The 25,563-nt window shown below is 37.8% G+C and overlaps 2 protein-coding genes across 2 annotated transcripts; one reads left to right on the top strand and one right to left on the bottom strand.

Annotated features, from left to right (window-relative positions):
• The first annotated feature begins 1,746 nt into the window (after positions 1–1,746).
• On the top strand, positions 1,747–20,840 carry ddx31 (DEAD (Asp-Glu-Ala-Asp) box polypeptide 31). Its single transcript, XM_079606718.1, has 20 exons — positions 1,747–2,179; positions 2,300–2,607; positions 2,700–2,775; positions 2,872–2,915; positions 2,994–3,064; positions 3,361–3,425; positions 3,807–3,851; positions 3,986–4,027; positions 4,132–4,196; positions 4,803–4,922; positions 5,187–5,293; positions 5,665–5,879; positions 6,726–6,890; positions 8,738–8,797; positions 10,137–10,187; positions 10,398–10,537; positions 11,216–11,300; positions 11,806–11,917; positions 12,908–13,103; positions 19,518–20,840. The coding sequence occupies exons 1-20, from the start codon at positions 2,078–2,080 to the stop codon at positions 19,657–19,659; spliced, it is 2,211 nt and encodes a 736-aa protein (XP_079462844.1). The 5' UTR covers positions 1,747–2,077; the 3' UTR covers positions 19,660–20,840.
• barhl1a (BarH-like homeobox 1a) lies at positions 20,816–25,344 on the bottom strand. The gene is made up of 3 exons (XM_079606719.1): positions 24,407–25,344; positions 23,296–23,518; positions 20,816–21,786 (listed from the first exon to the last, which is right to left on the bottom strand). Exons 1-3 carry the CDS (start codon positions 24,801–24,803, stop codon positions 21,507–21,509), a joined length of 900 nt encoding a protein of 299 aa, XP_079462845.1. The 5' UTR covers positions 24,804–25,344; the 3' UTR covers positions 20,816–21,506.
• Between the last annotated feature and the right edge of the window lie 219 nt (positions 25,345–25,563).

Here is a 25,563-nt window from a genome sequence, read left to right on the forward strand (position 1 = left end):
TAGTTCTCTTTTCTTGGACATAGTTATATCTTATATTTTAATGAACACTGACATGTCTCCAAATACATCATGGAAAAATGCATTACCCAACTGATGTAGTCATTCTTGCCGTCTGACTGTGTGTGAGTTCATGGGAGTGCATGGCACCTGCTAATTTGACGTATGATTAATTAACATAACGGAAAAAAGCAGACTGGCCAGAGCCTTTGTGGTGGGCAGTATTAGTCCCGCTTCAGTGGTCTCATGCTCGAGAAACAAGTCGATGCTGCTTTGATTATTAAATTCCCTCTCCTTCTCTCTTCCTTTCTTTGAGGTCACTTGATGTTTCCCACAGGGAGGAAAGGAGTTAAGTACACTGGTTAGTGAAACATGTTAACAGGCTGATTTTTAAATTCCCCTCAGATAGTATGCTTTGACAGGCACACACTGACTTAATTATAGCAGATGAGGTCCAAAATATGCATCTCCTCTGAATATGTAAACACGAGGGCCAGTGTATATCCAAAGGGAGAGGAGGCTACAAAAATGAAATGTGTCTAAATGAGAAAGTATTCCCTGAGCTCTCTTTGGTTCTGTAGCACCCTAATCTTTTTATAGTCTAAAGAAAGACAGATTTTTAACAAAGGTTTTGTTATTTCAAATTATTGGGTGGGAAGCGCTATGTAGAAAAAAATGTAATATGATTGCTAGAAAGATTCACATTTTAGCTTTACATAATGTGCAGATAAAACACACTTAACAGCACATCTTTACATTGTAAAATGTACACAGCCATACACTGTAACACATCTTGTCGTTTGCAAATACCACATAGTTCACAATTGTGTCCCTGGACTACAAAACCAGTCACAAGTCGCAGGGGTATAGGTGTGGCAACAGCTAACAATACATTGTATTGGTCAAAATGATCGATTTTTCTTTTATGCCAAAAATCATTAGGATATTAAGTAAAGATCATATTTCATGAATATATTTTGTAAATTTTCTACCGTAAATATATTAAAAAATATATTTTTGTGAGTGGATGCATCAATATCGCATACATAAATGGACAACTTTAAAGGGGATTTTCTCAATGTTCACATTTTTTGCACCCGGTCGAATATTGTCCTATCCTGACAAACCATACATCAATGAAAAGCTTATTTATTCAGATGATGTATAAATATACATTTTTAGACACTTGTGACTGGTTTTGTGGTCCAGGGTCACAATTCATCAATATCAAAATGGGAGTTTTAACAGGAAATAAGTATTTCCATAACTCTCTGTATTAATTAAAAGTAAGCTACAGTAATAGCAGAAAGTAACTATGAAGAAAAGAAGAGAAAACAATATGAGAATTTGAATACGCATAATTATTATTATGGTATGGTTTAAGATAGGAAGTGTATCTTATAATATTTTAAACAGTGGTTTCAAACAGGAGTCCTCAGCAAACGTCTAAGGGGGCTGCAGGATTTAAATGAAGTTATATAAATTAAAATGCTAAAATACACATGAATGAATTGTTCCTAAACAACCTTTATTTAAAACAAGGTTTTCTGAAATTTGTATTAATCAAAACAAATTTAACAACATTTTAGTTTAAGAAAACAGCTCTTGTGGTTAATTATTTAATATATTGACAATTTCTATTAATAAAAAACGTTTGAAAACCAGCAGCTTTGTCATTTTTACAGCAGAAAATACCGGACGAAATATTATATCATATATAAAAGGCATCACATATTGTGATGGACAAGTCAACTAGTTGAAAACCATTGCTTTAACCTGCGTAATGCAGCGGGACTTTTATTTTGGGAACGTCACTACCCGGAAATCTCCTCACGTTGTAGTGGACGGGGAAAAACACGTGTGAAACTTTACTCTGTACATGTACAGCTGTTTATGTTCTGTTTTTTACTGTTTACAAGTTAACGTCACTCGCGTTTAGCTTGGGACTGACATATCTGCTATACAAACGAAGGATAATACGCCATTTAGCATTTTGTAAGAAGTCGGGTATCTGTGAGTTTAGAATAGTTATCTAGGTACTACACCACGTCTTAAAAAGCCTCCTGCTTAGCTTACTGACATGGCTGAGGACATGCTAATGCTCAACATCTCTTCAGATCCCGTAACGTTTCACAGAAAGACAGACCGAAGTCATTTGACATCCGCAGAGAAATGGGCACAGGTGAGTCGGTCCTCCACCTTCTGTTTTCATTTTCATCACACACTGAAGTACTCTGCTTCACACACAAGTTTCTTTTCAGCCTGATTGTGAAGTGCTGTACTGTCTGTATTGATGTTACAGAAAAAGCTAGAATCAAAGAGGAAGGCTGTCTTTGAGCCCCAAGAGAGCAGCGCCTCCAAACAGAGGAAGATTAATCAAACTGGTCAACAGCACACACATAAGCAAAAGCTGCAAACCCCCAAAAGCCCCTCTCGGAGGAGTAATAATAGAGACACAGAAGAGAACGGAGACCAGAGTGAAATCACTGCAGCAAAGTCGCCATCAAAGTTGAAAACATTTCCAAAGAAAGCTCCCGAAGAGCATGGCAGACCATTTATCAAGACATCTTCTCTCTTCAGAAACAACCCAGAGATCCCTGATGTCCTCAGGTAGATGCAACACATTTGAGCTTGTGTGAATGAATGGACTCAGGTCTTTCTCAAAATTGACCTTTCCTTGCTATTTTTTTCTCTCCTTCCAGTCCTGCTGTAAATCTAGTAAAGGAGAAAGTCTTTACCAGCAACACATTTGAAGAACTAAATCTGCATCCTCATCTGGTAAGAACAAGCCTCAATATCTCTTGACAAATGTCAACTGAAATGCTTCTATCTTTAGTCTAATACCTTCTTCTTCTCATCGAAACAATTTCACAGGTGGCAACGCTCCATAAGGTGTTGAATGTGACCAGTATGACGAGGTACTGAAGCTTCATCTCATCGTTGTATTGTCGTCCTCTGTCTCTTGTTGTTTTTCTCATTTTCTTCTGTGTGTTCAGTGTCCAGAAACAGACCATCCCAGTGCTGATGTCTGGTAAAGATGCAGTAGTGCGCTCCCAGACTGGATCAGGTACGATTTCTGGCCTTTTATGAAGGATGTCGCTGTTTTTTATATTAAAATTACTAAATTAAATGCAATAAATACACCAATAATGTCATAATTGTATTGTGTCAAATGTTCAGATTCATGATTCATGCTGTTTACAGCAATCCCACATGCAGTACTGACTCAACAATTGTGTTATTTCTTGGCGCTGTAAAAAATAGTAATCACAAAATGTTTAAGTTAGATGATACAGAGTAAGAAGAACAAAAAAAAAACGAAACTAATTTTAAAAGATGTGATTATTTATATGCCTTGTACAGGAAAAACATTGGCATATGGAATTCCAATGGTGCAGTTCTTACAAGCGATGCAACCTAAAGTGAAGGCAAGTCAACCTGAATGTCTAAAACAGCACACTCAACATCAGGACTTTACTGACTGATCACATAATCATTCTTAATTTGTTTTATTATAGTTGGCTAAAATTAATAATTTTGTAACATTGTTTATTATTCTCATTTATTGATCCTGTGTGGAAAAATTGAGGTCGTTGACAGACATTCAACACTGTACATTACACACATCATAACGTACAATACAAAAATACATGAAAGTTAGAAAAGTTTACATTATAAATGAAGTACACAATCTACATTCAAATAAATTGGCAACATTAGTTTTGAGTCAGATTGAACATGTTACCAATAAAATAGCTAATGCACTATTAATAATGTATTTGTTGTCATGTACAACTTTTTTTTTTCAGAGATCAGATGGGCCTTTAGCTGTTGTGATTGTTCCAACCAGAGAGGTATTGTATTAATTAATACAAAACCACTAACATTTTCTGATTTATCTTGTGGATGAACACATATATATATTTCCTCTTCTTATATACTTACATACTATTTTTATTTTTTTAATCTGTCTCTGGTTGTCCCTCAGCTTGCCCTGCAGAGCTTTCAGATGTTTCAGAAGCTTCTAAAAGTGAGAATTTGCATTACTGGTTACTGCTAAATTAATATGCTGTATTGACTTAATTGCGTTGATGTACATTTTCAATCTTCACTCAATGTATTTATTCCTTTCAGCCTTTCACCTGGATAGTGCCAGGAGTTCTGATGGGAGGAGAAAAAAGAAAAGCAGAAAAAGCCAGGTTAAAACACACACACACACATGTAAATTGTAAATGTATAAAAATTATTATGAATGCATTTTGAATAGATTTCAACTTTGCTGTAAATACACTACCGTTCAAATTTAGTATGATTTTTAAAAAAATAAATGAATAATTTTATTAATTAAAGATGCATTAAATTGATCAAAAGTGACAGCAAAAACAGTTATAATGTTACAAAAGATTTATATTTCTCATAAAAGATGTTCTTATGAACTTTCTATTCATAAAATAATCCCGAAAACAAATGTATCCCAGCAGCACAACTGTTTTCAACATTAATAATAAGAAATGTTTCTTGAGCAGCTAATCATCATATTAGAAATATTTCTGAAGGATCATGTGACACTGAAGACTGGAGTAAAGATGCTGAAAATTCAGCTTTCAAATTTTAAGGATATTTCACACAGTCTTACTATTTCTGCTGTGTTTTTGATCAAATAAATGCAGCCATAGTGAGCATAAGAAACTTCTTATAAAAAGATTAAAGTCTCACCGACCTGACCAAACTTTTGAACGGTAGTGTGCATTTCATTCTGCAATGTCACTTCAGTCTGCACTTGTCTGTCTTTGTCTTGACTTCAGACTGAGGAAGGGCATTAATGTTCTGATCTCGACCCCAGGCCGACTGGTGGACCACATCAAGAACACTCTTAGTATAGCTTTCAGTGCTGTGCGCTGGCTCATTCTGGATGAAGCCGACAGGTCAGTGTGTTTGCGGATTTGAACCGAGAATGACGGTGCTTTAAAAAAAGTTCACTAGTCCGCTCCCCTCTGCACTGTGATTACGTGCTCTTATAGTAATAGCTTTGTTGGACTATAGTTTATTTGGATAAGTGGCTATACATTTTCGGCTCAGAATTTTCATTTTTCGTGTATCCCTAATTTTATCGATTAGTTCTTGCAGCCTATTTTGCAGGTGTATCAGTATGATGTGGATTTTACCATTATATGTGTTCTGTACTGAAGGACTCTGGATTTGGGCTTTGAGAAAGATCTGACTCTGATTCTGAATGCTCTGAACGCCCCTGGACTTGCCAGACAGAATGTGCTGCTTTCGGCCACACTCACCGAGGGTAAGCTCAGCGTCCGCTCACTATCACTGTCACATAATGAGAGAGTGTGTCTGGCTGTAAAGTGAGACAGTGGCATAAGCGCTCACTTTAGACTGAGGGAGGTACCATACTTACTTTACTCTAGTGGAAGCAGACTGGGATGAGATGACAGGAGTTGCTGTCTCTCAGGTCCAGTCTGTCTCTGCTTGGCGTTAGAAAACAGGCTCTTTATCCCAATGAAAACTGAACGTTTTTGAGCCTCTTATAGCACCCTTCAGTTTTAAGCAGCACTACGTCACAAAAACGTCTTACTCTTACAACATTTTGGATCACAAAAGCATTTTTGGTGACTATCTATGTACGTGCTTTGACCCTGTTCTCTGCATTTCCAGGACTGTCCCGATTAGCCAGTATCAGTATGAAGGAGCCTGTGAGTATCCACGTGTCAGAGGGGAGTGGGGAGACAGTTGAAGCGTGTCCCCAGGCGGCCCCTCAGGCTCTGTCAGACAGTTACGTGGTTCCTGAGAGACTGCAGCAGCATGTGGTGGTGGTGCCCAGCAAACTCCACCTGGTCTGTTTGGCTGCCTTTATTCTGACCAAATGCAAGGTAGAGCACACCATATGTTAAAACCCAGTTATTAACACAGTGGTATTGTGTGTTATGCTGTAGATCACCTTGTGTCATTTCAGTTTGACTAATGTGAATCATTCATCATTAAACGTTTTATTATCTGCCAAAGTTGTGATAAAAGCTGGAGCTGGTTTAGATGATATATCGTTTTTTTTCTTCTTCCTTCTAATATACACTACATATGTCAAGTAAAACATCTTGTATAATTTTAATTGCTGTTTTTTATTATTTTTTATTGTATTTATGCAACTTTTGTATTTTTATAACTCAGATACTGACAAGATAGATATATATAAACTATACTACCTACTAATATACAATACTGTTTATGTTTTTGAAAGAAGTCTCTTATGATTAACAAGGCTGCATTTATCTGATCAAAAATACAGAATACTCCAGTTTTCAGTGTCACATGATCATTCAGAAATTATTCTAATATGCTGATTTGATGCTCAAGAATCATTTCTTATTAATATTAAAAATATTGATATTGCTTAATGTTTTTGGAAACTTTTTACATGATTCTTTGATGAATAGAAAGTAAAAAAGAACAGCATTTAGTTGAAATACAAATCTTTTTAACATTATAAATATCTTTACTGCTCAATGAAAGTATTTCTTTCTTTTTTTTCCTTTTTTTATTTTAGTGTTTGTGTAATTACCAAAATGTATTTTAATTCTCAGCTATTTTAACTGATAACCAGTATGTTATTACTGCTAGAGTTTACAGTAACCAAGAAAGTAATTTGCTCGTAACATGCATATTTAATACATACCTTGCTGACACTGGACTTCTGTATGTTGCTGTGTTTTTGTACATAGTTTGAGCAGCGGCAGAAGCTGATCGTTTTCATATCCAGCTGTGAGGCTGTAGAGTTCCTGCTCACTCTCTTCACTGCAGTCCTCTGTGAGAATCCCAACACCACATCAACCAAACGTACCTCATACCTCAACTTCTACAGGCTCCACGGCAGCATGAGACAGGAGGTGAGACGTGCCAATCCAGAAAAGAGCTATGGGTTTTAAAGAGGCTAATTCTCACCCAAGTGTATTAGACTATTAACTCCCGCATAGGACACTTACAGTTATACTGTCGGTTTTTGCTGCTGTGTCTTTAACACTTGACTTTACGTATGTAAACAATTGGTTATAAGTGACTAACCGCTTTGCATATGAAATGATTAACACCTCTGAACACCTTTAAATTGGTTCTGATTTTATGTATTTTTGGGCACTACATAATTTCTGTTCTTCCATTTTTTTTTTTTTTTTTTTTTTTCACTTTTCTTCAGAAATCATTCTGATATGCTGATCAAGAAACATTTCTTCTTATTATTAATAATGCTGAAAACAGTTGTGCTGCTTAATATTTTTGTGGAGATTTACATGTTTTATCAGGATTCTTTGATGAGTAGAAAGTTTAAAGGAACAGCATTTATATGAAATAGAAATTTTTAACAGTAGTGTAGATACTATTTTCCATGACATATTCTCTTTAATGTATATAAGTAGAAAGTATTTTTAGTTTTCTGTGAATATATCAGGGTCCCCACGGTCATGAAAAACTTGAAAATATCAGTACATTTTCAAAGTGTAATATTTAGGCCTGCAAAGTAATAAAATCTTAAATTAATGTTATTTTTTAATATTATTTTATTAATAATATTAATTTTTTATTATGAATATACATGTTTCTAGTTATGCAAAGCTCCAAAATATGTAATTGGGTAGAAATTGCTTTTTGTGAGTGCAATCACTTTACGAATATTTTTTTTAATCATCCATGAATCAAGAACAACTGGAAGAGTCTTGGTCATTCTGGAAAGGCCTTGACCTCCAAACATAGTTCTATATTTAATGTTTAAATGTGTTATGTCCCAATTACATCCAGGGGATATGGGACCAACAATTAATTTAATTTCCGGGGTGGAAAGTCAAGCAGGCGACACATGAGTTCAAAAGTTTAACAGAGATTTATTATAAGTATATCACAAACTATCTCCAACAGAGATAGTTAGGAGACAACTAAAACAATTTGCAAAAAGAAAGAAAAATAGAGGATGATGAGAATTGTAAACAAATTATTTTGCATTTTTATACATTGAAGGCTAGTATGTCTATGCATCCATCATGCTTGGACAGTATATTTCCTCAGTTTTGTTATTCAGTTAGCAATTAAATATTCAGATTTTACTTTTTCTTTTAAATTACAATGTCTCTTAAAAGCATCCAGAAGCACTAGCAACATATGACAGTAGGTTAGACCATCATGGTCTGGTTGAACAGTGGGGTCTGCTGGCACTCTGCCAGCTGGCGTTCAGGCAACAGCCACAGTCGGTGCCCTGTGGCAGTATCAGGGGAACTGCATCCTGCCACTGTCCAGCCTGCACCCTCACCCCCACACAAATGGAGCTGCCGTAGGTCGCCCATATGGCACTGGTAGGGCAGGGGACTCTGGAGTCTCTTGGTCAGATGTATGGGAGAGCAGGTCTGGGTGTGGTGCTGGCCTGTAGAGTGTTATGGATGGGTTTGGTAATGGGACAGCACAGGCTGAGCTCTGGACGTCTCCTCCGATGAGACGAACTGCAGGAGACGGGCAGCTGTTCCAGCACACAACAGATTGTGCTCCATGCTGAAAAAGAGAGAGGGTCTGTCGGACATCCCATTTTAAGTTGGGCTCTAATCTGTGTTTCCACCTCATCTTTTTTCCTGATACAAGTGCAGATACTTCTTTTGCTGTGATAATGTCTCATACAACAAATTAAGCTCAAGTGTTTCTCTTTTATACACATTTTATTTTATTTTTTTACACTTGCCTGTTTCTCTCCCTTCAGGAGCGCACTGAGATGTTCCAGGAGTTCTCTCAGTGTAAAACTGGAATTCTACTGTGTACGGTAAGTCTTTTAGTTTCATGCCATTTGTATGGTAACTGACATTGACTGCAATTCCCAACCAGGTCTGTGCATACTTGAGGGCCAACCTGTACAGTTTCTAGGACTACTTATTAATATTATTATTATCCCCTCCACACATCTAACTGCCCTTCTTTCTTTGTGACATCTGCAATCCCACATTTATCCCTCATTGATGCATTGATATAATGTAGATATAATCAGTTATACAAAGGTTTTAGGTGCAAGTGTGTGCATCTCCCTCCGTCCACCTCCTTTTCCTCCATCTTGTCACTTTGCAGAAGGGCTCCTGAAGTAAATGACTGCTTCTATTCCTGCTGACAGCCTGGCATGGAATTGTGTTGGCTCCATCTGTATCGGCTCTAGAGATACAGACTCCAGACACCCAACTTAGGGTTTAGGCTAGTTGAGGTTGAGTGTTGGAGATAAGATTGAGAAATTTTCAAATGAGGTGTCTTTTTCAGTTCAAATTACATCTTCAGTTACTTTTTACTATGAAGCAGCTCTCTAGTGTGTTCATGTTTTTATTACGACGGACTGAACAGAAGAAATTAACCAGATAAGATTTCCACATAAAAGACGGCAGAGCCCCAGAGTACACCTACCTACTGTACTACATAATCACCACAGACCAATGGTAGTTTCAAGGTGTTTACCAGCCGGAGCCAACTTTTGCGTAAAGTTCGCTTTGGCAAGGTGTTTCAAACTCCTGAAATGAACACCAAACTAACTTCGTTTTTGCCTGATTTTCTAAATGACGTCACAGTATATGTAGCCTGGTCCTACCAGACTCTCGTTCTTTTCATTTGTACAGAAAGTCTGGCAACTCCCCATTGACAAGCGTTAACTTCCTTGTAGGCGGGTTCTCTGTTGAAGTTTAAAACTATTTAATTTGCCCAGAGCAACTCTGGATCTGCCATAACCAATCACTAATGTTTGGTCGTGACAAAACTACAACTCAAACTAACGCACAACCTCAACTTCATCATTCTCAGCCACTTCCTCTGTTCGCTGATTGGACTGGTATTAAAATTGAGCGGAAGTACATAGGAGGGCAGAGCCAGGCTACATTATAGGGGCTTTAATACAGTAAATTCAGTAGAGTGAATCACAATTTTCGTATACATTTGATCTAATATTTATTTTTAACTTCAACTTTATTTCAATGAATTGATTTTTATTCAATAGTTAAGTTAATAACACTGGTTCCACATTTCCCTATTGAGTTTTTTCTAAACTAACCAGATGCTTTGAGTTAATGGTTAAATAGATGAATTAGATTAATATCTAAATGTGTTTTTGTTGTTTACTTTCCCCCTAGGATGTGGCTGCACGTGGATTGGATCTGCCTCAGGTTACGTGGATTATACAGGTTAGATTTCTTCATATGTAAAACCACGTAATTTGCATAATCACCAGTGTACAACAAACAATTTAGCCAGTTTTGTTACTAGAATTTCTCGCCATGAAAATAGCCACAGAAGCTGGCATGGCGTTAAAAACAAACAAACATTACTAGAATTGAAATTAATTCAAATTTTCCGTTCTTAATTTTTTTAAAATGAATATCTTTTTTTTGCAGTACAACCCTCCCTCTTCCGCCGCGGAGTATGTTCATCGTGTGGGCCGGACGGCACGAATTGGAGCTCAGGGCAGCAGCCTGCTCTTCCTCACCCCCTCTGAGACGGCTTTTGTGGATGTGCTGGCCAATCACAACATCAGGTGGGCTGACTGGCGTCTCATCTATATCAGTTTTTTTTATTTTTATAAATCTTTAAGTCTTTACCATACAAACAATAAGAACACACAGAGTCATTAATACAGAAAACAAAATATTATACAAGAGCAGAACCAGGGGGAGTTTCAAATAAATACATTAAAGATAAAGCATAACTGAATGGTTTTAGCAGCCTTCTTATTTTTTGAATATCTATATCAGATTTTACTGATCATTTTCGATGAACTCCGACACAGCAGTAGGGGACTGTGGGGCAGGTCCTGTCTGATGTGTCCAGTCCCTGACATTGTGATTAAACATGGTCTTGTCTCTGTTCCAAAGCCCACAATATAACCGTCAAGAGCTGGACTGATGACTCTATGCTGATCTCGGCACTGGAAGCCAGTGTGAAGAGAAAACACACTCTCAGTCTCTCTGCATGAGAGCAGAATGAATCTGTTCTGCTGGCACAAGCACTATCATATTTGGCTCACATTACAGTTACTAAAGGATGAGCGGAAGGAGTTTGGTAGCATTAGCAAAGCTCAATATGTTGAGCTGAACTATCTAAACTAGGAAACTCACAGTCTGGAATATGTTGGTGCAATTCTTCCCCCCCCCCATTGATAAATATTTTCTTTTATAATATGCATCTAAACCTTTTTGGCTTCTCTCTCCCTCAGTTTGTCAGAGATGAAGATGGTGGACATCTTGGCCACTTTGATAAAGGACGAGCGCTTCAAAGGCAGAGGGAAATGGGACAGTAAGGTACATCTAAACCTTAAAAACAGTGATCCTGATCCAAAGAGTCAATGTTGACTTGTTTGACTGCAAAACTAGTATTACTTTCCTAACTTGGTTGAAGATCACAATGTTGTTGAAAATGCATGTCTAGAGAACAGCTGTGGGAGAAGAATGGCTTTCTCTTTATCTCTTTTTTTCCCCTCTCTCGACAATGAGAGCCTTCTGACAACAATGAGCGAATGTTTCTGCCAGCGCTCAGTCAGTCCTAATCCTGATTTAATGTCCTTTCCCTCGCAGCACCAATCAGCTGGTTGTAATCCTCACCCATGCCACCCCCCTTGTTAGCGGCCTCATTTGAGGGTCAAAGGTCATTGATGGGGAGGGGCGATGTCATTAGTGTGTATAACCAAACACATTTATGTTGCTCTTGTTTTTTATTGGCTTTTAATGTAATAAAATGTGATATATTTTTTTCCCACTGATTTCTGTTGTTTATCTTTGATGTGTGCCTCTTTGTACATGACTGCAGAGATCAGCCGCTGCTTTTGAGCAGGAGGTGCGAGAGAGAGCCACCGTTTTACAGACTGACTTTGAGAATTATGTTCATGCCAATAATGAGTCTCTGCAAACAGCGAAGAGCGGTAAGATGAAAAACTAATTATCATGCAGGGTTACTGTGTTAAACTGATATTTTGTTCTACAGCTTCGCATCCCAGCTACATTTCATTACCTAGAAGAAATTTAACATTTTTGACAATGATTTAACCTCTATATCATAATTATAAATTTTCATTAATAATTTTCCTTTATTGCAATTGTGATTTGTATTCAATAAAATAAAGAGTTAAATGTTTTAATAATAATACAACAAACATAAAATATGAAATAAAATGTTTTATTTATGAACAAAATAAAAAAAAATGCTGTTTTAGTAATGTAAAAAGTAATGTAATTAATAATTCATTATAATTAAGGAATATCATTAGCCTTAAGGCCCTGTTTACACCTGGTTTTAAGATGCGTTTTGGTCGATCGGATCACAAGTAAATTTATATGTATGGTGTTTTTTCCCCCGGACGAAATAAGCTCATTGAATTTACATATGATTGCGACCGGAGACGCTACCGAAAAAATACAGAGATCAGCAGCTTTAGTTTCTGCTCTGACAGCCAAAGTGTGTGTTAGAAATCAGGAATGGTGAGAGAACATTGTGCTTGATACTTTTTTTGTCTTCAAACCAAATTTGGGTCTTCAGCTGACAAAGTTTGTCTGGCTAGAACACTTCACATAATGTTTACGCATTAGGTCAGTAGGAGGAGAGTAGGCGGTCTTTTGTTTCTGTTTCGACCATATATGAGTTTACACTATGAAAGCAATCTCATCAAATGAGTTTTAGACTACCTGTGGAAGTGGTCGAAAGCGGGACAAGCTCAACAAGTTATAGACCCTTTACACCTGCATTTAGCATCCAATTATGATGCGATCGACCAAAACTTATCTTAATACCAGGTGTTCACAGGGTCTAAATTGGTGTTAAAATGAATCCTTTATTGCAAGTAAAACCATTTAAGTGCTTGTAATTGTCTGCTACCTGTGCTCTAAATGCCCCTTTTTTATTTGGGTCCTTGTAGCACTGCAGTCTTTCTTAAGAGCATACACCACATACCCCTCCAGTCTGAAACACGTCTTCCACATCCGCAACCTGCACCTGGGCCACGCCGCTAAGAGCTTTGGCCTGAGGGACGCACCCCAGGGCCTGGGCAGCTCCATAACCACTAATCCTAACAACAGCAAAGACTCCAAGAAGGGCAAAGACAAAGCAAAGAGGTACTGCAAGTTTTTAGAAATTGGACAGTAATTTATGAATCTGTCAAACAGTTTGCGGTGCCCCATAATATGATCTAGTTCTTTTTTTAGATAAATTTAGCCGTGTTCTGTTTGATGGTGCATTTTCCTCTGTGGCTTCCGTAACATTCTCATATTTTTCCCACATAATATTTCATATTTGTTGAGCTCTTTAACTTTTTCACTGTTTTATTTCACTTATAAATTTACATGGATTATAAATGAAAGGGAGGTGGTCTTTTTAACTCAAATGTCATGTACACTACAGTTCAAAAGTTAGGGGTCAGTACAAAAATATATACTTTTATCAAAATTAATACTTTCACCAATGATGCATTAAATTAATCAAAGGTTACAGTAAAGACAAAAGATTTTGAAAGATCTTTTACAAAAGATTTATTTTTTAAATGCATGCTGTTCTTTTGAACTTTGTTCTTCAAAGAATCCTGGGAGGAAAACATTTTTTATCAGGGTTTCTACAAAAACATTAAGCAGTACAACAGTTTTCAACATTGATAATACTAATACATGTTCCCTGAGAACCAAATCATCATGTTAAAATGATTTCTGAATGATCATGTGACACTAAAGACTGAAGTAATGATGCTGAAAATTCAGCTTTGCCATCACAGGAATAAATAACTTTTTAAAAGTTATTAAAATAGAAAATAAGTATTTTTAATTGTAATGTTTTGTTTTAGTTTTTTTTATAAAATATGACTACTTTTAACAGTATTTTTGATCAAATTAATGCAGCCTTGGTGAACATGATAAAAAAAAAAAACGTGAAAAAAAAAATCTTGCTGACTTTTGAACATTAGTGTATCCTATTTTAGGCCAAAAGTGCATAATTATATATAGAATTGGGAATATAGCTCATTATTTAACTTATGACTGTAATGAAAGCTAAATTGATCTATTAAGTACTAACAACGTTTAATTAAAGCAATGGCATGTAGTAAGTATTTGGTACTATTAGGAACTTTTTCCAAGTAATGTCCTTGTAACGAGGTTAGATGTTGTGGGCAGGAGGCGGGAACTGGCAAACATTCAACAACTTTAATAAATAAAATAAACAAACAACAAAACGAAAGTAAAGGCAGCAGTCCCTCACGGACGACTGCTGTCACATATAATAAAACAAACAAAACACAAGTCCAGGCCTTGCCTCTCTCGTCCTTCACTGTCGTCGCTCCTCCTTTATGCTTCCGCTTTTCCGTGAGAGATACGAGAGCGGTGCGTCGCGCAGGTGTCGCTCATTATCAATCACATCACCGGCCTCACTCCATTCTCTCACGACCCTCTGCCTCGTCCTGCTCACCACGGTCCTTTTAAATGAATAAACAACAAAGAAACAAATGCATGATCTGCTTCTCTCAAATCAAAATGAGAACTCAAAACACAGCCACTGCAAAACTCAATTCTGAGTCTGTAGACGTGGTACTGCTTATACTGTGTAGAAAGTGAATAGGAATTGTTGCATTTTTTTTTTTTTTTTTTTTTTAATATCGACATGGCATCGAAGTACCACTACTTTGTTTTTTGTTTTTAGCAAGAGCCTATAAGGCACACAGCCCATGTGAAACCACCAATATCCTTTTTGGCTATAACATTCACCCACTTATCTAGTGTCACTTCTTAAAGAGATGAGAAATGCCTTCGAGCCATTTTGTAGGATGATGTTTTACTGTAAGTGTCCTGTAAAGGCTGCTCTGAAAATTGCCAGCACGGCTGCGCTGGAGAAAAGCCCACAGCTCACACACACACACACACACACACACACACACACACACTCTCTTGGCAGCTGCAAGTCTTTCACTGTAGCAGAGCTCTTCGGGGTCAAAGAGGACTAGTCAAGTCCTGCCTTTACCAGCTGTACGTTTTACCTTTCACCTTTGATGCACTCGCCCCTCTCGTTTTCCCTCGACTTCCTTTATGCTGTGATGCCCTTGCAATGTTATTCCCAAAACATATTGAATATGACATCCTTTATAAATAGCTGGCTTTTTTTTTTTTTGCTTTCAATGCATACTATATTTGAGTCTGACTTACTTTATCTGATAGCAGTCTTTGGTGTAGGTAGGTGTAATTTGTGGATGTGATGGTGAGGATTATGGTGAGATGAGGACTATGTACCGATGATATGGCCAGTACATCACAGTATGGTTGTTGGGCATTAATATGAGGTTTGGCTAGTGCTTGACACTGCAGGGTTATTAGTGGTCAGTCATTTCCCATAGGATTGAATGTGGTGCTGTAAGCATGGGGTCTGGTTAGCAAAGACCATGTCCGGACTAGCCCTCGAGCGTGTATGTGTCGGTGAAGGCCTTCCTTTGTGCATCCGTGTGTGGTCAGATTCTCCGCAGGACACTTAATTAAACTGAGCCAGAGCCAAACACCATCCTGAACGTCATTACTGTCACGTAGTGAAGAAGAGCTCTATCTATATCAGTGTGCATTTGTGTATGTTTAAAGTCCCACTGTAGTCAATAATTGTATCCCTTAAAAATCCTCTTTGATCATCAAAATTACATATTTATACGTTTTTTCCTGGATTTTTTTTTTTTGCTTTCATGCCTTAAAATAGCTGGAATGTAACTTTTAGTATACGAGGTTCTATGAATATGCAAATTAGCCCCGCCTCCTCACTCGAACCAGCTCAAAGATCCACTCGTTGACGATCACGCATTGACGTGATTGGTTACAAGGTAGTTTGTGTGACGTCAGAAACACCAGCAATTTCAAACTGCTTTTTTGAGGTTGTCTTTAGTTCAATGCAGTTTTAAAGATAAAAAAAATCAGCAACGGTGTCGATTTTATGAATTTATACATGGTTTGTCTTAAAGCATATTAAAAACACCATATAGACATATAAACAACATTTTAAAAACTTGATTTTCACCACAGGGGGGGGGGGGGGCTTTAAATAAAGAATATTCACATACAGGCCTCTCCTTTAGGGTATAGCGTGCTTTTCATAGCTGACCCGCGCATGCAATGATCACAGTTCTCTTGTCAGACCAAATCTGTCATTTGAAAATTTCTGTTATTGTCAGTGTATTCTGCTGTATTTTACTTCCCTGTCTTTCATCCCACCTTCTGTTCTTCGGTGTGCCTTTGAGATAAAGGCTCAAAAGCCCCTGCGTGCCGTCTCTGTGCTGTGAAGGGGGTGTCAGGTACAGTTTGGTAAAACTGATGTTAAAGTTGCTTAACTCAAAGGTTAGTGACACATTAAATTTAATTGAGTAGCGTCATTTTATTTCAGTGGAAAACAGAGTCCCAATAGTCGTTCTTTACAAAAATAACTTCTTCCGTTGTGGAAGGGCACTGTGAACATTCTCAACATGTAAAACTATTGGGTTAAAAATAATTTCAGGGCTTTATGCTATTATTTTAGGCTATCAGCGTGAGTTACAATGTCCGAACCATGAAGAAATTACTTAAAATTCACAAAATGGCTCCAAACTCGCTTGCTCCGCTCGTGGGCCGTTTGAAGTCAGACTCACTCGATCAGTGTCAGTGAATCATTCAGAGCTGGTTACAGATTTCACAGCTGGCTCCCTCACTGAACCACCAGTCATTTATCAGGTATGTTCAATAAATATAAAACTGGCAACTCTTTCTGTGATGTACAGACTTATAAGCCAGGTTATATTGACAGGTTGTTCATATGACATTGACAATGTGTAAATAAGTATACATACTCCCAATAACCAATAATAATACAATTATACACATTTATATTCAATCATCTACAAAAACTTTAACTTAAATCGTTGTGGTCTATAAACTAAAATGCCCTGTAATCACAATAAACAGCAGTGATTGTTAAAAACATAAAAAACATCTTTATCAAGCGATTCTTTAATTTGTCAACTTAGAAAACAAAACGTGATTAGGTGCCAGTTGCTCCCTCAATTAAGCCCTGCTTATTTCATCCATTTTTAAATTTTAGAAGTCGGTTTAAGGCTTAAATTTGTACATGTGCGCTTGGTAGTGCTGAGTTTTGACTTGTGCCACATGCTGGCTCAGGCACTATAGGGAGAAGCTTGTGTCTAACCACTAGTAATTGGCAGGGTGACCTGCAGCAGGACCTGTGAATGAAACCCATAGAGCGGGACAATAGGTCAGTCCCACAGGAGCTGCCCCCAGAGCAGCCCAAACGCATCTCACACTCTCTCTCCACTGCCCAGACAACAGACAACACCCGTAATGAACTTATCAGCCGTCATAGCTGACAGCTGACGTCTATATTAACCAGCCATCAGTCCATATAGAATATTCATGCTGCACTATGTCGATGCAACTTAACTGGTCAGTGCTTTGGCCCTATTAACATTTACCATTCCCAGCCTAATTGTGTGCGTGTGTGTGACATTGCTGTGTTGTGCTGCGCTGTGCCTTACGGTCTCAGTCGAGTCTAGCCGTCCTGTCAGGAGAGACTTCATTACAGCTGGCTGTGGTATACACTGTCCATGTCCAGACAAGATTTCGCTAATGAGCAGATCACACCAATATAAACACACACACACTTATGGACTCGTGACTGAACAACAAAGACCTCTGGTACACAGAAGAGAGGCCATTACAGGCAACCAAAAATACACACGCATCTATCCTTCGGAGGGTTTAATTCTTTTTTTTTTTTTTTTTTTTTTTTGCAGGATGTTGTATACATATATATATATATATATATATATATAATGTATTTTGTCATATATATATATAATATATTTTGTCATATATATATATATATATATTTTTTTTTGCTCATATATTTTATATAATATGTTGCATCTCACCAAGGCTGCTATTATTTTATATAAAACAGTAATATTGTGAAATATTAAAATATAAAATATAAAAATAACCATTTTAATAACTTTTAAAATGTAATTTATTCCTGTGATGGCAAAGCTGAATTTTCAGCATCATTACTCCAGTCTTCAGTGTCGCATAAACATTCTGAAATCATTCTAATCTGCTGATTTGCTGCTCAGGAAATATTTCTTATCAATGATGAAAGCAGTTGTGCTCCTTGAATTAACATGATTTTTTTAGTCTTTGCTGTCACTTTTGATCAATTCAATGCACCCTTGTTGGAAAAAAAAATCTTACTGGCCCCAAACTTTTGAATTATATATATATAATATGCTCTTTTTTGTGGGGGCTAAAATTACAATTAGTTAATACAAAAGTATAAAACATCTTTAAAAAATAGAGATAATAAATGGCTAATAAAGTCATGGACAGGATTGTCTTTTTGTCGTTATTTGGTCCATCTTAGTCTGGCTGTGTATAGTTTTGAGGGTGTTCGTTATGGACCTATTATTGTATTTGTAATGAAGTTCTTTGTAATAGGAAGGAGGCGGCGGGAACTGGCAAACATTCATTCAGTTATTTTACGTTATTAAAGGCAGCAGTCCCTCACAGACGACTGCTGTCACATATAATAGAACAAACAAAACACAAGTCCAGGCCTGGCCTCTCTCGTCCTTCACTGTCATCGCTCCTCTTTTATGCTTCCGCTCCTCCGTGAGAGATACGAGAGCGGTGCGTCTCGCAGGTGTCGCTCATTATCAATCACGTCACCGGCCTCACTCCATTCTCTCACGGCCCTCGGCCTCGTCCTGCTCGCCACATTATTTATTTTGTGGCTAGGCGCTTTTGTTAATTTTACTCTATTTTGTTGCTCGGCCTGCTTGCAGATCTCCCTCTTTGCGTTCTTTGTTTCTGAGAACTTAGATGGGTTTCTGATTTTAACGGTTATACCTAGCTGATGGAGCACTGCTGCTGAGGCATATATTTATGACACGTCTTTCTGTAAGTGTAAATACTGTATAGTGACATTCTATATATAATATGCACCATTGTGTATGTCTGCATACATCCTGCTTATCGCCTGTAGGGGTCCCTGTAGAGCGCTCAGGGACCAAAAGAACAATAACTGCTCTCTCATAGCTACTCTAAGCCCTGGGGGTAGAGTGTGTCGTGTGTCACTATGAGGTAGGTGTGTGTGTGTGTGTATTGGATCCTTAAGCAGCCCCATGGGGGCAAAGCGCCGCTTCATTCTCCAGAGTTATTGATTAGATAAACAGTCACTAGTTTTACATCAGGCCCCCGCTGCTGTCTACGAGCCTTTTATTGACGACAGTGGGAAATTTGTTCAGCCAGACTTAACCCAGCCAGACTCTTATCTACCTCCACTCTTTACAGGATAAATATCAGATTCTGTGCTTCAGAATGCTTTTGAAATGTTTAGAGCAATTCACACGCTTCCTGTTAATTCAAGAGCTGTTTATTGTGCTGTTGTTAGTTTCTTTGTTTTGTTTTGATTTTGAGAGGAAAAGCTTTTTAATAAGAGTGATAGTAGCTCTTCATTTAAATGTTTTTCAGGCCTCCCAAGAAACTCACATCAAAGGAGCGGGTGTCAAACCTAATGCGCTCAGAGTATCTCAGTGGGATAGATGGAGAATCCAAGTCTATGAAGAAGAGGAAAAAGAAGAAAGGTCAAGCAGAGGAAGAGGAATCTGCATGAAGTGGAAGATATAGGAGCGAGATCCGAGATGCTCTTTCCGGCCGAAAAGTGCTGAGGTCGGAGCCTCCGTGGCAGGTGGATTCTCATGGTTGAACTCACAGGTGTTTTTACACTGTGACATTTTTGCCTGGAACAAAGCACGACTGGTCAGCAGCAGTCTAAAAACCTGCTCCATGCAAAAGCTTTGATGCAGATGGTAAAATACGCCTATTGGAGTGAAATGCAACTAAATGCATTTTATTATAAAAATGTGGTGCCATAAATATGACTATTTGAGCAATGTGATGTACACCAACTTAAGCTGTTTTATAAAAATGTTGTAAAACAGAATTAATTTTACCCTAAAAAAATTGTTGTATTTGATGCGTGTTTGTTATTTGATTTTGGGCTCTACATTGAATTGAATCCAATGGCTTTTCAGAATCATGCCTTTTTCATGTTGTACACAAGGTTACGAGAACACCGCGTAAAAATAGTCTTTGTTAAAAGCTTTTTAGCTCGTTTCCCTGGCTTGAATTTCGGCTTGGTCAGGTAAATAGGGCTGGATATGTATGGAGGCTTACGCTGACCAGCTGTCCAAGCGTTGAGTCTGTCTCGCCCGGTCACCAGCTGCTGTCTTTTGGCCGAGTCTTCGCTGCGAGCCCTAAAAGAAACTTGACTGGAATATTACGTTTCACGGTCGCTTTATTACGGTAAAAGCCTCTTGTAAAAATGTGATTGGTCTGTAATAATGAAATGCCTATTATGATTGGTCAATTAAACCCACACAACAAACCACTTACCCAGTTTCTCTCATTTCAGTGTGGGTGAACTGCTCTTTACGCAGCGCCTGTTAAGAGGGCTCACAAAAGGTTTCCATGCAGTAGTTTGTATGCTTGTGTTAATTAAAGACGTAAATGTTTATGTAAATGCAGATTGTTGTGAGAAAGTGGTAGGCCTATTCGCGTTTCGCAATATGAGCGCAGGAAACGGGACGTTTTTATTGCGTTCACGGACTGTCGGGTGTTCTGTTCCATTGCAGCTCTAATGCACTTTAAAAAATAGCAAATATAATATCGAATTTGTATAAGCCCACTTTATGCATCATATGACCACAAAAAAATATACAATAATTGCTTGACCAAGAGGATATCGAAGAATAAATGACTCCCGTCATGTGTGACAAATTCACAGTCTTTTATTTAGAAAAGTATTTTGGCGTCTGTTGAATTGGGGTTGAAAAGTACCCATAACCACAACACTATTTCCACAAAAACAGTTTAAATGCCTAAACAGTTTGCAGAGCCATGTTTTGCGCTGATCTGTAAATTTCATTGAGTAGCCTAAACTTGTTTTTGTTTGTAAAACAGCCGCACAGCAATACAACCACCATCACAATAATCGGTGACAAATTACATTTCAGTTTACAACATTTGTTAATCAGTCATTTTAGTTTTATTATTTTTGTTCGTAAAATGCATTTTTAACATTAGGCAGAATAATAATAAAAAATCCACAGTTTTTCAGTATTTCCTATGGTTCCACTGAAATTGACTAAAATTATTTTGTTTTATTTTGGTTAGTTTGCGTCGTCATTTTGTGCAAATTAACCACGCCATTTCTTAGGGGAAAAGCAAGTTCACCAGAATACAGTCACGAGGTTCATGGTGGGGATGGAACCTCAACAAATAATTTTCTGATAACTTCTTTCGCACGTTAAAGTTTAATAAATAGTTAGCATTCGCCTTTTGGTCAGAGTCATTTGGAAAGTCTATTATTGCGCGTTTCTATTTTCAGTTACACGGGTATTGTCCAAGCGCAACCCTGTCTGTCGTTCCTGAGGTTGGAGCTGCTGTCAGGTTATCAGTTCATCGCGACGTGTGTCTCGGTATCACTCCAGAGAGAGACGCTGGATCTCCGGCGCCCTGAAGACCGTGCAGGAGGATCCTCGGGACCAGAGGCCGCTGAACCGGTGGTGGAGGCACGGACGGCCCTCTGTAGAGAAACAACCCTGGTCCCGGGTCGAGGTTAGAAACCAAACTTTGTGGGTAGAAATATGGTGATGGGAACATTCTCTGAAGAGCTGAGTAATTCCCTGCTTCCGCGAGCAGCTCCAGCCCAACTGCGGTCTGCCGTTTCCACTTCGTTCTGTTTGAAACAAACATAGGCCTCATTGATTTACATTATAGTGGTCGTGTTTTCTTCAAATATTCTCACTAAATGGCTGAAATTCTTAAGGAGAAAATTATTTTTTTCTCGTAGTTTAGCACAATAATAATAATACTTTTGGAAAAACATGTAAGGTAGATCAAAGTGGAGTAGCCTAACTAACATGCAGGAAGCCATTTTGTCATGTGACACTAAAACCGTAAAACAAAGCCTTTATCTAGGCGTCCGTATTTAGGTCTTTACTTTTTCCCATTAATTGACATTATGAAAATGAAAGTTTTTTCAGGTCATGCAAAGTAGCCTACCTTAAGAAACCTTTGTGGTTTAAAAATTAAGGTGCAAGGAATATATTTAGTAGGCAACTTTAGTAGCCATAAGTTGCTACTAAAGCAATAGGCCTAGTAGCCCAATAAAAAAGTCGGTAACACTTTATTTTAGGCCTACAGTGTCATTGTTACAAGTTTAATGTAGGCTAGTTACTGTAGTAATAACTAAATTATGCATAATTATTTACAACATGCAACTATCCCTAAATCAAACCCCAACCCTAGTAAGTAACATGTAGCTAGTTAATTATTATTAATAATAAATATTTTTTTGGTTCAACTTAAATTAAATTAAATTAAAATTAAATGAAATTAAAATTGAGTTAATACAACAAAAGGAGATTGGTTTAATAAATAGAAACTCAAAATATTATGTTCGGCCTATCTGAACTAGGCTACATTAATTACATTTTATAAGTTGATTTAACAAAAGATAAGAAGTCGTCATAAATCATGAAAAACATTTTTTACAGTCTAGGCTACTAAATGTATACTGTAACACGGACACCTTAAAATAAAGTGTAAACAAAATGTCTTAAACCAACATGATTAAATATTACAAATAGGCTATCTACTTGGCCTGTTCCAACATCGCCTTAATGCAGTTAGTGTTAGCTGAATGTTAATTGGAAAACTGTGAACAAGTATTTGCCGATTCACGGAAAGTTTTGTTCGTCGAGGATGAATCCGTGTAATATCCTGTTGAACACTCATCCGTCAAATTGTCACTCAGCAAAGAGCCATTTAAGATAAATAATTAATAATTTTGGCAATTGTTTAATTACTACTCGGAAGCTAAATTATTGATACACGATGCAGTAATTTATTATTTATAACTAAATGTGTTGGACTCATGGTGTGCCGTGTGCGAGGTTGTAGTTTTTGTAACTTTTTCTCCGTTGTGGTTTAATTTGACAGCAACAGCAACAAACAATTATTTTACAGTATAATATTGATATAAATAACATTTCAAAAATATAAAACCTTTCGTGTTTTTTTGTATACAACGTTTAGGTCAATATGTAGCTATACCTTTTAAAATGTTTCAGTCCACATTATGACTCTATCGTCAGCTTCTTTAATAAGCTAGGCCCACTTCTGTATCATTGACTGTAAAAAAAAAAAAATAGGCTATGATGTTTCACAAGATGTTTGTATTCACCTGCGGTTCTGGTACCATGTTTTGACCTGTGTGTCAGTGAGGTTGAGAGATGCTGCCAGCTCCATCCTGTCCTGCACGCTCAGATACTTCTGACGCTCGAAGCTGCGCTCGAGCTGCGCCAGCTGGTGATCAGTGAACGCAGTGCGGGCTTTACGGGGCTTCTTCAGCCTGGAGCTGGGGCTGTCTCTACTGCTGGAGATTTCGCGATCAGCCTCGTCTTTCACTGAAAACAAATACACCATCAACATTTGTCATTTTGACAGAAACACTTTTTTTCTTTTCTTTTTACTTGATCGTGTTTGTTTGTTTCACTGCCTTTCCCCCATTTCCTAAATTCCACATGTTTAATTACCTATTTTAAATGTCTGTCATCAACTTTTTGTTATTGTTGATAATATTAGGCCTAGGCTATATTGTTGTAATGTTACATTAAAATAATTTTAAAAAGCAGCTTAATCGAGCTGCAATGAGATCTTAGGACTCTCTCAAATGCGGATTGATAGCCTATTATGAGACGCTTTAGGTTACACATTTTATCATCAGATGGCCAAATCCAAAATTCTTTAATAAAACACATTTATTGCTAGTCAGAGCACACAGATCCTCTCGATTATCTATCATCAGGGAAATTTAGTTTGTTTTTTTAAACCATTAGAAATTTGGACTAAAGTGACCTCCAAAACAGAGATAATTTCTCATTTAAATATCTTACATTGACAATGAATTACATTGAACTGCGTTAGAGGAACAAAGAGAAACAAAAACGAAAGTATGATCATAAAAATCTAAATTGTATATATTTTTCTTTACGGGTGTCAGCAATGCTGCCTATTTATTCGTAGCCTTCTTATTTCGTGATCTCTTCGACAAAACTTTCTTATTTTAGATCTTGATTTTAAACACAATAATTTAGCTATATAGGCCTATTTATGTTTTACGTACCTGATTTCTTAGAAATGTAAAAGCGCACAATTAATTTTAACAGCAAACCATTAAATAGTTAATACAATTTAATTGTTTCTATTAGGAATCTTGAGTATATATTTAGCTTCAATATTTCTTTGCAATATGTGTTTATAAAAACAAAACAAAAACAAGCTTAGTGTCTCACCCCTGTATTCACTGTCCGAGGACGAATTGCTGTGAAGTTTGTCCATACAGTCTTCAGCATCTTGTGCTAAGTGTCCAGTGCTGGAATAAGGAGCACAGGCTGCCAGAGGTTTGCAGTCCGCTAGTATGTCTCTGATCAAGAACGAGGACGTGACTGTTCTCGGCTGCTGGGATATTTGTAAAGGAGAGTCCAGTCCGAGAGCGCGAGCGTGTCTTTGCACTGCGTCTTCTACTGAGGTCCGTCTCGGGGAGGGAGGCGACGAACAGCCGCTGTCCAGGTCCGACCGCGGGCTCAACTCCGCTGGAGACCCGCAGTCCCCCTTGGACATACACGGACTGCTAGGTCTGTGAGAAAGAATAGACTCGATCCCAAAGCTCGACCCGTTTGATACCTCCATTGCGAGTCAAATTAATATCAAATGTGCATTTGTCCTTTCAGACTCTTGTTTTGGTGATGCAGCTGAGAAAATTTGCAGATTCAAAACGGTAAAATCAGATCATAATTCTAGGGGGGGAAAGACTTCCAAACTCCTTTTGATAGTGTCCCAGAAAAAAGGTCCAATATTAATGAGTGATTTTTTTTTTTTACCAGATCCTTCTTCTGTTTGATTGCAGCTCAGTTTTGTTGAAATTGCTCTCGTACAGTCCCTCAAAAGCGAATCCGTGAAGTGCACAGGTCAGTTTCAGCACCAAGGACAGGTACAACTATCACCCGCACATAAGAGCACGGAAAGCACTCGTTATAACTATTCATTAGCTTGAAAACTTATCTGGCTTTCTTGAGGCACAACTACAACCATAACCCCCTAATGCTCTGACCTAAACCCGATGCTGATGTGTAAAGTTCTAGTCCAGGTCTGCGAGGACTAAACCTGTGTAACAGAGTATAAACACAGGCACTGATCTCCACGACCTGAAAATGACACCCTCAAGGAAACAGCCAATACCGGAGGAGGAACACGCTTTTAAAGGTGTCCATTCCGCGTTTGTCCCGAGCGCCACGTCGTTATTGGTTAAAGGGTGCTTTTGGGGGGTGATGATCACGTACGTGTTGTGGGAGGGGGAGAAACATAGTCAACCCTCCCTTTTTTTTTTTGTCCTAAATAAATCGCAGACACGCAATACGTGACGTGGATCCAGCACAAGATGCTGTATTTT

Source organism: Phoxinus phoxinus (genome assembly GCF_949152265.1).
Source record: "Phoxinus phoxinus genome assembly, chromosome: 3".
Classification (NCBI taxonomy): domain Eukaryota; kingdom Metazoa; phylum Chordata; class Actinopteri; order Cypriniformes; family Leuciscidae; genus Phoxinus; species Phoxinus phoxinus.